The 15297-nt window shown below is 45.5% G+C and overlaps 1 protein-coding gene across 7 annotated transcripts in view; it reads left to right on the top strand.

Moving 5' to 3' along the window:
- SLC8A3 (solute carrier family 8 member A3) overlaps window positions 1–15297 on the top strand; it is a 163883-nt gene that overhangs the window by 47004 nt on the left and 101582 nt on the right. For 5 of the 7 annotated variants that reach the window (XM_081121301.1, XM_081121299.1, XM_081121300.1 and 2 more), the window contains exon 2: window positions 12876–14721. In XM_081121301.1, the coding sequence (XP_080977427.1) occupies window positions 12938–14721 (1784 nt within the window). In that variant the 5' untranslated portion in view covers window positions 12876–12937. Of the gene's footprint in view, window positions 1–10679; window positions 10785–12875; window positions 14722–15297 lie in introns of those variants that run through there. The other 2 variants (XM_081121304.1, XM_081121305.1) reach the window with 2 other exon arrangements.

Genomic DNA, 15297 nt, shown 5'->3' with positions numbered 1-15297 from the left:
GATCGATGTTTCTCTCTGTCTCCCTTTGCCTCTCTCTAAAATCAATAAAAATATATCCTCGGGTGAGAATGAAACAAATACTTTTTATTTCTTTAGGTAGCAGCATTTCACAGGGGCAGTGCATTCTATGAGTTCATTCTCTTCTATGTGAAATTGCCTTCTCCTTTGAAACAGACATGAGAAGTCCACCTGCGTGATGCTCTCAGTCAGTGTTCATAATCCCCAAAACCCTGTGCTCACATTCATATACTAATCTTGTGTACTTTTCTCTGCACTTCTCCACTGCTGAGCCAGACCTGCTTCATCACTGCATCTCCAAGAGCTTATCACCATCTGGACTATTGAATCAACAAATAGTTATAGAGACTGGACTGTGGAGGACTTTGGTCCCTTGCCTGAAGTCCAGGGCCTTCCTGCTCTCTTCCTGGAGAGCCCAGAACTTTCACTGGCCTCATTTGTCTCACTGTTACAGGACATCCCTGAAACTAAATGTGTATCTAAGTGCAATGGTTTTGTGTTGGTTCCTTCAGCTTCCATTTCTTTGGGTCTGGAGATCCCTGAATCAAGAGAAACTCTGCAGGGCCAGCGGGATGAAGAAGGAGCCTGATGTGGTTTGGCCCTTGCTATGCCTCTTCATTCCTCTTTCACCACCATCTTCTATTTTCAGTTGTTCTCCAACATGTATTGATTCTACTTTTGAAAGAGCTCTTAAATCCACGCCTTCCTCATCAGGCCTGCTCTCCCTGCCTCTGCTTAGGTTCTGATCACATCTCTGTCAAATGCCATAAGAGACTCTGAATTAGCCTTCCTGCCTCCAAGTCTTGCCCTGCTTTCGTTCATCTATCCAGTTTCCACACTGTCATCACCCTAGGTGTGCTATTCAAAGGAAAAACATTGATATTGTCCCTCCTCTAATTAAAAAAATGTTCAGTGGTTCCTGATTGCCTCCAAGATAATGCCCCAATTCCTTGGCTGGGTGTACGAGGCCTTTTTACGAGCTAGTCTTCACTCATCTTTGCAGCTTCTCTCAAGTGCCCTGCCCTTCAGCCACACTACTCACCCTTTTTAAAACAAACCCTGCCTGTTCAGGCTGTCATTCTCTTTAGCATTGGCTTTCTGTTACCTTTGTTTGAGATGCACTGGCTTCTCCCCAGTTCATACCTGTTCATTCTCCAGATCCTAGATCTTTTTTTTTTTTTTTTTTTTAAATATATTTTTATTGATTTCAGAGAGAGAAAGGGATACAGAGAGAGAGAGAGAGAAACATCAATGATGAGAGAGTCATTGATCGGCCGCCTCCTGCACGCCGAGCCTGCAACCCGGGCATGTGCCCTGACCGGGAATTGAACCCCGATCGCCTGGACCCTAGGTCGACTCTCAACCGCTGAGCCACACCCGGCGGGCCAGATGCTAGATCTTAAGTTAGTTGCCTGGTTCATGAAACTGGCCCTGATGATCTCAGGCAGCCTCAGACCTTCCTTCTTCCTCTGTGCTCCTTGGCACATTGCACATGCTTCCAAACCTAGTACTTGTTTTGTTGTAATTGTTTGTTTTTTTGTCACTCTTCTTCAGTGAAGTCTGTTCCTAAAGGGGGATTATATTTTGTTCATATTACTCAAATTTGAAAATCCTTGCTCAGAGCATCCCTGACATATGGGATGCTCCATTTGAACATTGACAAGAGTGGGAGAAATTACTGGATATTATGCCTTCTATTTTTGCACATTTATTCAATGTATCTATTCATTCAATAAATATATACTGAGCACCTACTATGTGCCAGGCCCTGATGTAGGCACTGGGGATATAGAAATACTAAACAGATAAAAAATGTCTACCCTCTAGGAACTTTTATCCTAATTTTTAAAAAAATTATCTTTATTGTTGACAGTATTACAGATATCCCCCCTTTTTTTCTCCATTGATCCCCTCCCCCCCACATCCACCTCTCTCCCCCAGGCCTTTACCACACTATTGTCTGTGTCTATGGGTTATGCATATAAGTTCTTTGATTAATCTCCCCCCACTCACTCCCCCACCCCCACCTTCCCACTGAGATTCATCAGTCTGTTCCATGCTTCTTTGTCTCTGGATCTATTTTGTTCCTCAGTCTATTTTGTTTATTAGATTCCACATATGAGGGAGATCATGTAAAACTGAATCAGAAAGAATAAGGAAAAAACCTGAATAGACCAATAACAGCTGATGAAATTGAAGCAGCAATAAAAAAACTCCCAGCAAACAAAAGCTGGGGTCCGGATGGCTTCACAGGGGAGCTTTCTAATTCTTTAAGTTGTAGGGTTAGGTAGTTCACTAAAAATTTTTCTTGCTTTTTGAGGTAGGCCTGCAGTGCTATGAACTTCCCTCTTAGGACTGCTTTCGCTGTGTCCCATAGATTTTGGGTGGTTGTGTGTTCATTTTCATTTGTTTCCAGGAAGGTTTTTATTTCTGGATCTTATTGGTAACCCATTCATTGTTTAATAACATGCTATTTAGCCTCCATGTGTTTGAATGTTTTTGAGTGTTTTTACTGTAGTTGATTTCTAATTTCATGCCCTTGTTACCTGAGATGCTTGATATGATTTCAATCTTCTTGAACTTGTAGAGATTTGTTTTGTGTCCTAACATGTGGTCTATCTTTGCGAATAACCCATGTGCACTTGAGAGAAATGTATATTCTGCAGCTTTGGGGTGAAATGTTCTTTAAATGCCAACTAAATCCATCTGATCTAGTGTGCCATTTAGAGTCATTGTTTCTGTGTTGACTTTTCGTCTGGAAGATCTATCCAGTGAAATCAGTGGGGTGTTAAAGTTCCCAACTATGACTGTATTGCTGTTGATCTTTCCCTTAACGTCCTTAAGGTTATTATTGATAGGTCCTTATTTATTGCCATTTTAATTCTTTATGCCTATGTTTCTCTCTCTATTTCTCCTTATTATTACAGCAGCCCCTTTAACATTTCTTGCAATGCTTCTATTTCTACTTCTAATTACAGCAGTTCCTTTAACATTTCCTGCAATGCTGGTTTGCTGGTGATAAACTCCTTTAGCCTTTTTTTGTCTGGAAAGCTTTTTATTTCACCATCTATTTTGAATGATAGCCTTGCTGGATAGAGTGGTCTTGGTTTCAAATCCTTATTTTGCATTACCTTGAATACTTTATGCCATTCCCTTCTGGCCTGTAGAGTTCCTGATGAGAAGTCAGCTGATAGCCTTTGTGGGAGCTCCTTTGTATGTAACAGATTGCTTTTCTCTTGCTGCCTTTAATATTCTCTTTGTCTTGAATTTTTGGCATTTTAATTATGATGTGTGTGGGCATGGGCCTCTTTGGGTTCTTCTTGCATGGGTCTCTCTGTGCCTCCTGAACTTGTGTGCCTTTTTCCTTGACCAGGTTAGGGAAGTTTTCTGCCGTTATTTCTTCAAACAGGTTCTCTAACCCTTGCTTACTTTCGACCTCTTCTGGCACTCCTATGATGAGATTATTGTTACATTTCATGTTGTCCCACAGCTCCCTTAGACTGTCCTGTTTTTTAATTGTTTTTTCTTTTTGGATCTCTGATTGAGTAATTTTTTCCTACCTTCTTTTCTAATTTGCTGATCTGTTCCTCCACTTCCTCTGATCTTCTGTTTATTCCTTCCGATGTATTCTTTATTTCTGCTATGTCATTCTTCCTTTCTAACTGGTCATTTTCCATAGTTTCCACATCTTTTTTCATACTGTTGCATATCCTTACAATCAGCATTCTAAACTCTATATCTGATAGATCGCTTATCTCCATTTCATTTAGCTCTTTTTCTGGAGACTTCTCTTGTTCTTTCATTTGGGGCTTATTTTGTTTTTTTTGTGTTTTTTTTTTGGTCTCCCCATTTCGGGTTTGTTTCTATGTATTAGGTAAGCCTGCTACCTAATACAGTCTTTTTGGAGGGTTTCTGGTGCAGGTCAGTGTCAGACACTGTTTGTGACTGGCCTTGAGTACCCTGTTTGGAGCTATCAAGAACCCATAGCTTGAGGCCCCCTCTGTTGGGGCTGGGTGGTTTGACAGGACCAAGATGCACACCAAAGTCTGCTTTTCCAAGGGTCAGGTCCAGAAGCAGATCAGGCAAAGACTTAAAGCACTCTGAGGTCTGCCTCTGCCTGAAGGCTGATTAATCTGATTCTCTTAATGAGCCTCAGGCTGTAGAAACTCCACAGGGTGGGACAGTTGATTGTTATCAGTCTCGTAATGAGCCTCAGGCTGTGGAAACTCCGTGAGGTAGGGTGAGAGGTTTTCCAGCAGGGTGGGGCAATTGCTTCCCCCTCAGGCAAAAGCTGCTGGGAAGGTAAATGTGAAAGATGTCCTCTGCAGTATGGGGGAATGACTTGGCACAGGAATCCAGAGGGATGCCCTTTGAGCTCTATCTCCAGAGCTCACAGCCCTAGATTCTCTTCACACAACTCCAGTCCCCTCTGCCCTCCCTCTGCTGGAGCCCAAGGTGAGTGGCTGCACACAAAACTTTGTGTGTTGGCTCTTTAAGAGGGTGCCTACATTTCCAGCCGTCACTCCCTGGCAGACAGAAACCCTGCTGCTTTTCACAGCCAGATGTTATGTTGGCACCTTTCTCAGTTCTGGTGCTCTTGACTGGGAAACCCCGCCTGGGGTTTAGGCCCCAGAGTCCTCAGTGGGAACCCCCCACAGCTGAGATCTCCCTCTGGACCTTCAGCTGCTGTCTGTGGGAGCCCAGCCAGCCCTCTCATGCCTTCATACTTCCCACCTATCTCTATGCAGTCTCCACTTTTCCTCCTTGGTTATGAGGGTGTTCTCCAGCTCATCTTCAATTTTAGTTGATTATTCAGGTTGGTTTTTCTCTATATTAGTTGTAATTCCAGTTTGGGCATGGGAGACTGTCAGTGTAGCTTCCACTCAGTCTGCTTCCATCTTTAAATTTGACTATCCTAATTTTTTTGAGTGAGCAAAAAAAAATAAAAAATGATTTGGGTACAAATCAGAGTAAATTTTTTCACCAGAATTTAGTGAAAGTCAACTGTGACACATAGGCTGGGTTTTGTGCAAATGCATGCATGCACAGGTGAATAAATACATGAACAAATGAATGAACGGACAAAGTGGGCCCGAGGAAGTGTGGCCAAGTCCACCTAAACTTTCATCGCTGAGAGGAAAAACAACTAGAAACATGTCTTGCTGAAAATGGATAAGTAGCATCATTTTCCTGTGAAGATAAGGGAACTCTGGATCTTTTACATTTCCTTAGTAAAAGTGTAAACCAAGCAGGCAGTAGGTTTAAGGAGAGACAAAGGGAAAATCTACTTATGTGGGTAGGGAGTTGATGCTGACTATCCTTGGCAAGGTATGAAAGAGTGCAGGAGGGTGGGATGTTTGTCCAGTGCATAGAAAGACTGTGGTACCCATTTGTGAGTCAGCTCACGATGCCCTGAGAGTCCTTTTCCTGGTCGAAAGAAAGTCCCTAATGGTTGGAATCCCTGAGATGTAAATGTCATATCATAGTCAGGCTATGTCTCGTTGTCTTCTCTCTCAGGATTCTCCACTTTGGCTGTACCTCGAAATCAACCAAGGAACTTTAAAAAAAATCTAAATATCTAAGCCCACTTCCACGGAGTCAAAACTTACGTCTGGAGTAGGATCCAGATGTCTGTATTTTTTAGAGCTTCAAAGTTATTCTAACGCACATACCTTACTAGCATGTGTTCCTACTTCCAGTAGTGCCTTCACCTTGAGGGATGATTTAAAAGCAGATGTAGATCCAGTAGTGGGAGAAGTGGAACTTAAATTAAGTGGGCACACCCCTTCCTTTTCCTATTTCTGGAAATCGCTTGTGACCCAGTCATTGTGATTCCCTAGACCTGTCAAAGACTTGCAGAGGGCAAAATCCTGTGACTTCCACAGAGTCTGGTAAAAGTAAATCTCAGAATCATAGAATCCACAGGGCTTTGAATCATAGAATTTCATCCCCCACCTACCAAATAAATGCATAAGTAAATAAAGCTTCCCCATATTAAGTTGAAATCCCTCAGGGAGCTTACATAAGTGTAGTAGACAAACATGTAAACAGGTAAGCCCAGGTCATTGTGACAAGTGCTTCGGTGGTGAACAGGGGAGTAGTTGACTCATTTGGGAAGTGGAGGAAGAGGGCATTGCCAGGGAAGGCTTCCCAGAGCAGGTAGAAGTTTCTGGGACTCTAGGTTCTTAACCTAAAGGCTCCAGATTCTTACCCTGCTCTTTGACCATCCCTTCTACCACCTGGGGTTGAAAAGAAGACTCTGGTATTTGACATACCAAGTTTCATAGCCCAGCTGTGTCCCTTGCTCAGATAGTGGACCTTTGGTGAATTATTTGTCTTTGAGCCCAAGTCTCCTTATTTCTAAAACATATAACAATACCTGTCTCATTGTGGGATCCTTAGATAATAAATAACAACTATAAAAGTGCCTAATGCAGTGCCAGCCATAGAGTAAGTACTCAATGAATAGATGTGATTATTGTTGTCATTTTTTTAAGTCTTTTGTTCATGTAGAGCAGGGGTGGGGACCATATAAGGTCTGAGGGCCATATAAGGTCTGTGAAGTCATATGGTCTGGCCCTGCCGAGGCCTCACCAGAGAGAAGCCATTCCAGCCATCACATTAGGGGTGAGTTAATTAAATGTTTGACCAAATATAGCAGGCTAATTTTTAAGTTGATAATTTTGTATGGCCTCAGAATGATGTTATAAATATCCAAATGACCCTTGGCAGAGAAAAGGTACCGCACCCCTGAAGAGCATGAGGAGATTGAGGCCTGCTGGTGCCTGGACTGTTCAGGGGGCTTCCTCTTCTTGGGTAGTAGTGCCTGGGAGAGCGTCAGCAGGGTTCCATGAAGTTATCATATGGTTTGGATGCCACTAAGTGTTTGGGGGGTTTCAGGGAAGGCAAAATATGACAATCGCATGAGATGGGAGAAGCGAGAACAGTCAAGTATTGTATCAGGTCCTACTGCAAGACTGTGTTACAAAGCCACACTGCATTGCAGCTGCTGACCACGTGGTGCAAGGAGCTGTGCAGCAACCAACCTGAGAGCTTAGAGCAGAACGAGAAAAAGATGTTACTTCCCGTGACATCATCGTAACCCATCACTCCTGTAATTGCTTCCTTGTCTCAGTCTCTCATCAGAAGATAAACTCTCTAAGGCTGGGGATATGGGATAGCTCGTCCATGGCTACACTCCCAATCACCAGCACAGTGCTTGGCCCAAGATGGGCATTCAAAGAGCAGTTGTTCAAAAAATGGAATTGATCCAGGGTGCTTTTGGTAAATCCAGAAAGTACGCTCTCCTTGACTTTCTCTTGGGCTCCCTTTTCCTACCACCCTCCTTTAACTTACTCTCTTATCCACTGAGGTTTCTTTGGGAGTCTCCAGTCTGTGCCTGGCTCTCACATGACTCGGGCTCAACTTAACTCAAATGCTTCCCGCCACTTCTGTGCCTTTTGAGGGACAGGCTGCCTGCAATTAAAGCCTCTTTGTCTTAATGGAACTGTGAAGATCATCAAACCCAACATGAATTTTCTGGATGGGAAGCTAACGCCCCGAGAGGTTCACTGACTTTTCAGTCTCACAGCTTGTTGAGGCATGCTTTCAAATTTGGGGCTCTACCACTGCTCTAGGCTGCCCTGGAGTACGGAGAGCCTCCAAGCTTGTGGTGAGGCCTTCACATCCGGAAAGACTAACCCTGCCCTCCCCAGGCCCTTGTTCGAAGGGGTCCCCAAACCCAGGGTATATTCCCAGCACAGTGGTTAACACCACGTGCTCTGCAGTCAGGTTTCCAGAATTCAGATACTTATTTTTCTACTTACAGACTGTGATTTTTGGCAACTTAATCTTTATGAGCTCTAATTTGCTTATACGCAAAAAGGGCATGATGGTAATAGTGCTTTCTTTACTGTGAAGATTCAAAGAGATGCTGCCCAAGAAACAGCATGGTTCTGTTTTCTTCCTTGGACGAAAGTTCCAGTGGTGACAAACTATCCAAGCAGCTGCAGTCACTTATTTCCTACTCTTGGAAGTGCAGGGGACTTAGTTCCTGTGTTTCTGGGTGGGGGTGGGGGGAGCATGGCCACGGAGAGAACTCTGCGCTGACTCGCATCCCCTGCACGCAGAGGGGTGCAGATGATGCAGTGTTCTTGGGCTCGAGTGACACATTGGATCTAGTGCAGCCTGGCTGCACCTAAAATTTTAATGTAAATTGGCTGTGATGCCTGTGCAGGGGCCCAGATTTAGAAGCAGAGCAGGACAACTCTACACAGGCTGGTGACAGGCCCGAGCAGTGTTCCCATTGGAGAAAGTGGAGGGCGTAGCAGAGGGAGAATGTGCTCAGTCTGGCCTGGTGGCACTGTTTTATTAATGATCTGGAAGAACAGAGGAACAGTGACTTTAATTAAATTTGCCAGTGATATTAAAAGATGTCAGGAGCCACTGCTGAGGACACAGACACCTTGCAGATGGCCCCAGGGGGGTTAGGAAAATAATCCAGGAAAGAGATGAGAGGCCGTGGGCTGAACTAGGGCATCCGTTCAGCTGAGGAAGAGGAATGTGACATGGGGACAGTGGGTCATCATCTGCAGATTATACCCTAGGCCCACCCTCTTTATCTGTATCTGTTCTGTGTCCAAAGGATTTCTAACTGATCTTCCTGCTCCGGTAGACCCCTCGTACAGCCATCCTAAACCCTTTAGCTGAATTGGTTTTTCTGAACAATAAATCAGACCATGTCATGCTGCTCTTTAAAATCCTGTCATTGGCTTTTACTGCCCTTAGGATACAATCCCATCTTCTCAGCCTGGCAAATACGATGCCATACATTGAGTCCTCCCTATGTGTCCGGTCCTTCTGGACACTCATCTTCTGCCCCTCCCTCTTCACGCTGGGTTCCTTGTAATCCCATGCACACGGCAGGCTCTCCCACGTCTTTGCTTAGGCTGTTCTCTTTGACTCGAATGCCCTTCCCACTTTTTTTTTTTTTTTTTACTAAAGCTCACTCATGCTTGAAGACTCATTTCAGGGATCACCTCCTTCAGAACGCCTCCGTGACTCCCCACGCTGGCTCAGTGCCCTCCTTGTGTTCTCACAGCATTCTGCCCTTACCTTTACTTATTATAGTAAAAGTGCCTATTTGTGCAGCGATCCACCCCTGCTAGATTGTACCCTTGAAGGCAAACCCTGTCTCTTATTTTTCATTTTGCCCATCAGCCTCTAGTACCAGGCCTGGCGAATGGCTGGCTTCTGTTAATTTTTGTCAAAATGAACTGATGGAAGGAGAACGTTGGGGTGGGAGACTGCATCGGGCAACCAGAACACCCCCTGGAAGCCTGGGGACTAGGCATGTGTACCAAATGGCTGGCCTCTCCTATTAGGGTGTGTGGGGCAGTCACATTGCTTCTAAGCCCACAGGGGACTGGAAGCTGATTGAGGCTCATGGATGATCTATAACAAAGTGGGACATCTTAATAAAATGGAGTGGTGAAAACCATACATTTTATGTCATCAGTGTGTGAGTTCTGGCTCTTCTACTTCCTTGCTTTATACTTGGAGTAAATGACTTAACTAAGCCTCAGTTTCCTGAAACATAAGTTAGGGATAAAAATAGTACTAATCCATGGCATTGTTTCAAAGATTAATGGAGGAATACTTAGCATTATCCCACAATAGGCAGTTTTAAGTGTTAGTTACTATTATTAATGTCTTCATTATTTGGGGTGGTTCTCAAGGATCTCAAGCTGGGTCATATCCCCAAGTATGCCTCAGGGCTGACTGAGAGCCTTCTGGAATCACTTGGGTCTCTAAGGGGCTGGGATGGGCCCCCAGGACGTTGGGATCTGTCTCAATTGGTGTCTGAAGCACAAAAGAATGACTCTTGGCTTGGTCACCAGAGGTGCCCCTCTCCCTCTAAAATCTCAGGCAGAAACCATTTCCTGGCAGGGCTGGAAAGAACATCTGGGAATTCACAGGTCATTTTCCACCTTCAATTCCAAAAACTTGGTGCAGGCATTTGCTAGCCTCCTTCTTGCCTTGTTCTCTTTCACCCTTTTCTTCAGTTCATCTGTTTTCTCAAGGAAAAGTCTTTCGAAACTGACCTCTGATTCTGATCATATGATAGCTTATTTCCCATTGAAACCTGTAGCCACAGGTGTCTGTAAGGCCGAGGAGACCAGAGACTGTGATCCTCCTTGAGTCTCCTGCCGGGTAAGAGCAGGAGGAGCCCTTATCCCCGTTGTCAGGAAAACTCGACTGCCTCGGTGTTCCCTGTCCTCCGACTGCGGAAGGCCCGCTGGCTCTCTTCCCTAACCTGTGGATAGCCTCCCTTCTTGGGGTTGGCTAGTCCACACAGCTGCCACCTCCTGTCACCTCGTTGGCTCTTGATCAAAGAGCTGCTCCAGCTGTGCCCACCTTCTGTCTCCTCCTGCATGGGGCTTATCAGAATCTACAAAGTGTGGGGTTTTCAGAGGTCAGGGCAGGGTGCCAAGATCTGTCTATGTCCTCACTTCTCCAGGGCGGGTGAGTGCCGGATCTGTGAATGGGGTCTCTGTGTGCATTGCAGATTATGAGCTTTTCCAGCCTTCGAATATGGATGCTGAACACCTTCAACCACTCTCCTTTTCCATAGTCATTCTTGTAACCTTTTCTCTTCCCAGTGAGGTCAAAGCCCCAGGGACCTGCTGTGAGGACCCCCTGTACCCGAGCTAATGGGGAATGTGGGCCTCAGCACTTGGCGGCCGTGCTGGGGAGTATGAAACCAAGTGAGTCCACAGAGCTTTTTGGGAGGAGGGCCTTCAAGATTACAGTGGGCACCAGGGCGCACTGTGCCTCGAGAGAATTTCTCTTTGTGTACAAGCCTTGGGAGTTTAAAGAGGTCCTACATAACCTCTAAAATCAAGTCAGGATTTGTCTGTGAGATCTATATATTCTGTTTCTAAAGCAAATGGCTATAATTCAGATAATAAAATGGCTTTAAAGGAGGCCGATGTTGGAGTGTGTTAGCCTGCTCGGGCTGCCATAACAAAATACCATAGGCTGGGTGGCTTAAACAGCAGAAATTAATTTTCTCGCAGTTCTTGAGGCTAGGATGTCCAAGATCAAGGTGCTGGCCAATTTGGTTTCTGGCAAGAGCTGTCTTCCTGGCTTGCAGATGGCCACTTTCTTGCTATATTCTCACATGATCTTTCTCTCTCTCTCTCTCTCTCTCTCTCTCTTCTTTCTCTCTCTCTCTCTCTCCTCCTCCTCCCCCTCTTCCCCTTCTTCTCTCCCCCTCCCTCTTTTTATAAGGCCAACAATCTTATCAGGTTAGGACTCCACCCTATGACCTCATTATTCCTTGATTACCTCTTAAAAGCCCTATCTCACTATACAGTCACACTGGGGCTTAAGGCTTCAACACATGGATTTAGGGGGAGTGGAGGGATGGGGACAGGGGGAGACACAACACAATTCAATTCACAGCACTGAGGAAGCTTCCTTAGTGACTACATATATTTATTCCAAAAACATATATTTACTGAACACCTAGTTAACTCACTGTTAGGATACCATGATAAACAGAAGAGACATAGTCTTTGCCTTAATGTCATTCACAGTTTATTGGATGAGTTAGACATTAATCATATAACCCCCCACAAAAACCATGTAGCTTCAAAGTTTTATAAATGCCATGAAAGAAAAGTGTGATGAGAGGACACAACAGAGGGAGTTGACCATTTTGGGGGGCAAGGGAAAGTTTTTCTGAGAAAGTGCCACTTAAGCTATGATCTAAAGGATTGTTAAGAGTGGGGATGCAAAGAAGAAACAGTCATTTTGGGCGTGCATGGATGATGTCATGTGCAAAGGTTTAGAGGTGGAAAATAACCTGCTATGAAGTCCATTGTTGCTGAAGTGTAGTAAGAGGAAGAGTGGCAGGAGCTAAAGGGGGGCAAGGAGGAAGAAGGTAGCTGATACCGGGCTTTGTAGGTCACGGGAAGGAATGTGGTCTTAAATTATGAGCAAGAGGAAACTGCTGAAGGGTTTCAAATAGGGAAGCAATCGTGTAGGTTTGGGTTTTTAAAAAAAGATGACTGGCTATGGGAGGAAATGGACTAGAGAATGGCAAGAGTTGGAGTGGTGAGTTCAGTTTGCTGGTTTCTGTAAGCTGTGCCCAAGACTCAGTCCACGCAACCCTTAGCCCTCCAGCAAAACATGCTTATAAAACAGTTTTAGTTTCCAGTTACAGGAAGATGAAGATCAGTCAGTCACTCAAATTCCAAACCCAAATCTTCCGATTTCCCAGGCAATCTCAGAATTGCAGCTTGCCTGCAGAAGTTTTGCATCGAGGGAGGGAGATTTTCCCAAGTGGGCTCAATTGCACACAGACAAGGTGTTTTATTTTGGAGGTTAGCTCATGATAAAAGTTCAACTCAGTATGTGCTCTTGCAAACCTGTATTATGCAAGATTCTTGAGTATGATGACATTGAGGTAAAGAAGGCTGAAAACCTAGAAATAGTATAAGTGGGGATGAAAATTCAGGTCATCCTTGGCCTATTTTAAGTTGATTCTAGAGAACTCTCACAGATGACAGTAGGGTTGGGAGACAGGACAAGATGAGCATCACTTGTGTTTTCATTACCAACATTCCCAGCTATTTTAAGCCATTCTTCAACTGAGTCTCCACCAGATGGTCCTGAGGACAGAGCAACTATTTGTGTCTCCCACTGATAAGTATTTTTCCAAGTGAGAGACTGCCCCATATGTTAGTGCAATATGCCATTCGAGGTGAAATATCAGTTTGTGTTGGTGGGAACCTACCAATTGCCATCTCCCTTTTCCTCATGCCTTTTCCTGCCTTTCTGGTCTTTTCTAGGTCTCTGGCCTGTCAGGAGGACCATTGGTGCTGCAGTGGAAGCCAGTGGCTAAGTCTCGTGTATGGCGTGGTTAAGGTTGCAGCCTCTCACCTCTGCCTTCCTCCATTTTGGGCTGATTACTTTTGTGCTCTTCCTGAATGGTCTTCGGGCAGAGGCTGGTGGCTCAGGGGATGTGCCTGGCACAGGGAAGAACAATGAGTCCTGTTCAGGGTCATCGGACTGCAAGGAGGGTGTCATCTTACCAATCTGGTACCCGGAGAACCCTTCTCTTGGGGATAAGATTGCCAGGGTCATCGTCTATTTTGTGGCCCTGATATACATGTTCCTTGGGGTATCCATCATTGCTGACCGCTTCATGGCATCTATTGAAGTCATCACTTCTCAAGAGAGAGAGGTGACTATCAAAAAGCCCAATGGAGAGACCAGCACAACAACGGTTCGGGTATGGAACGAAACTGTCTCCAACCTGACCCTTATGGCCCTGGGTTCCTCTGCTCCTGAGATCCTCCTCTCTTTAATTGAGGTATGTGGTCATGGGTTCATTGCTGGTGATCTGGGACCTTCTACCATTGTGGGCAGTGCAGCCTTCAACATGTTCATCATCATTGGCATCTGCGTCTACGTGATCCCCGATGGAGAGACTCGTAAGATCAAGCACCTACGAGTCTTCTTTGTCACTGCTGCTTGGAGCATCTTTGCCTACATCTGGCTCTATATGATCCTGGCGGTCTTTTCTCCTGGTGTGGTCCAGGTTTGGGAAGGCCTCCTCACTCTCATCTTTTTTCCAGTGTGTGTCCTTCTGGCCTGGGTGGCAGATAAACGACTGCTCTTCTACAAATACATGCACAAAAAGTACCGCACAGATAAACACCGAGGAATTATCATAGAGACAGAGGGTGACCACCCCAAGGGCATTGAGATGGATGGGAAAATGATGAATTCCCACTTTCTAGATGGGAATTTGGTGCCCCTGGAAGGGAAGGAAGTGGATGAGTCCCGCAAGGAGGTGATCCGGATTCTCAAGGATCTGAAGCAAAAACATCCAGAGAAGGACCTAGATCAGCTGGTAGAGATGGCCAATTACTATGCTCTTTCCCATCAACCGAAGAGCCGCGCCTTCTACCGGATTCAAGCCATCCGTATGATGACTGGCGCAGGCAACATCCTGAGGAAACATGCTGCAGAACGAGCCAAGAGGTCTGCCAACACGAGGGACGTGCACACCCAGGAGCCTGAGGACTTTGTCTCCAAGGTCTTCTTTGACCCGTGCTCTTACCAGTGCCTGGAGAACTGTGGGGCTGTGCTCCTGACGGTGGTGAGGAAAGGGGGGGACACGTCCAAGACCGTGTATGTGGACTACAAAACAGAGGATGGTTCTGCCAACGCGGGGGCTGACTATGAGTTCACAGAGGGCACTGTGGTTCTGAAGCCAGGAGAGACCCAGAAGGAGTTCTCTGTGGGCATCATTGATGACGACATCTTTGAGGAAGACGAACACTTCTTCGTGAGGTTGAGCAATGCCCGCACGGAGGAGTGGCAGCCGGAGGAGGGGGTGCCGCCAACAGTGCTGAGCAGCCCTCCCCGGCCTCGGGCTGTCCTGGTGTCCCCTTATGTGGCCACGGTCACTATCTTGGATGATGACCATGCAGGCATCTTCGCTTTTGAATGCGACAGTATTCATGTCAGTGAGAGTGTTGGTGTCATGGAGGTCAAGGTTCTGCGGACATCAGGTGCCCGGGGCACAGTCGTCGTCCCCTTTAGGACAGTAGAAGGGACAGCCAAGGGTGGTGGTGAGGATTTTGAAGACATATATGGGGAGTTGGAGTTCAAGAACAATGAAACTGTGTAAGTAACCTTTCAGTACTCTACCCCCTCCATCCCTTGCATATCCTTCTGTCCTTCCGCACCGCTCTTTAAAGCTTCCCTTGTATTTGTGTTAATTTCAGATTTTGGTTCCATCACAGGTATGTGGGAACAGCAGACACTACCGGCAGTTTCTGCTTTCAAACTCTCCTTCAGTTTTCTCACTTTAAAATGTTTCTGGGCAAGGAATCCTGTGATAGGATCTAAGGACACAGATTTTATCTACTGAAACTCAACATGATGGCTGGTGGAGGTGTGGGATGACAGAAGTTCTGATATCAGATTTTGGAGAATTCTTGTGACTAAGAGCTAGGAGACTACTTGGGTCTCTCCTTCCTCCTCTCTTCATGCCAAGGGTTTCTATGAGCTTTGAAACTTATCCTTTCCACTCCGAGGCAGCGATAGCCCAATCAGGACATCCTCAAGAAGGCAAGTGGCATTGGCTTTTTTCCCCCCAATGCCACATTGCAGTTGTATTGTATAACCAGATTTCAGGTACCTCTCCTTCAATTTGGAAATTGCAAAATTGATTGAAACTTGGCAATCTGTTTAAATGCC

Source organism: Miniopterus schreibersii (genome assembly GCF_964146895.1).
Source record: "Miniopterus schreibersii genome assembly, chromosome: 1".
NCBI classification, from domain to species: Eukaryota; Metazoa; Chordata; class Mammalia; order Chiroptera; family Miniopteridae; genus Miniopterus; species Miniopterus schreibersii.
Note: the sequence above shows the minus strand (reverse complement) of the source record. Positions and strands in the feature narration are given on the sequence as shown.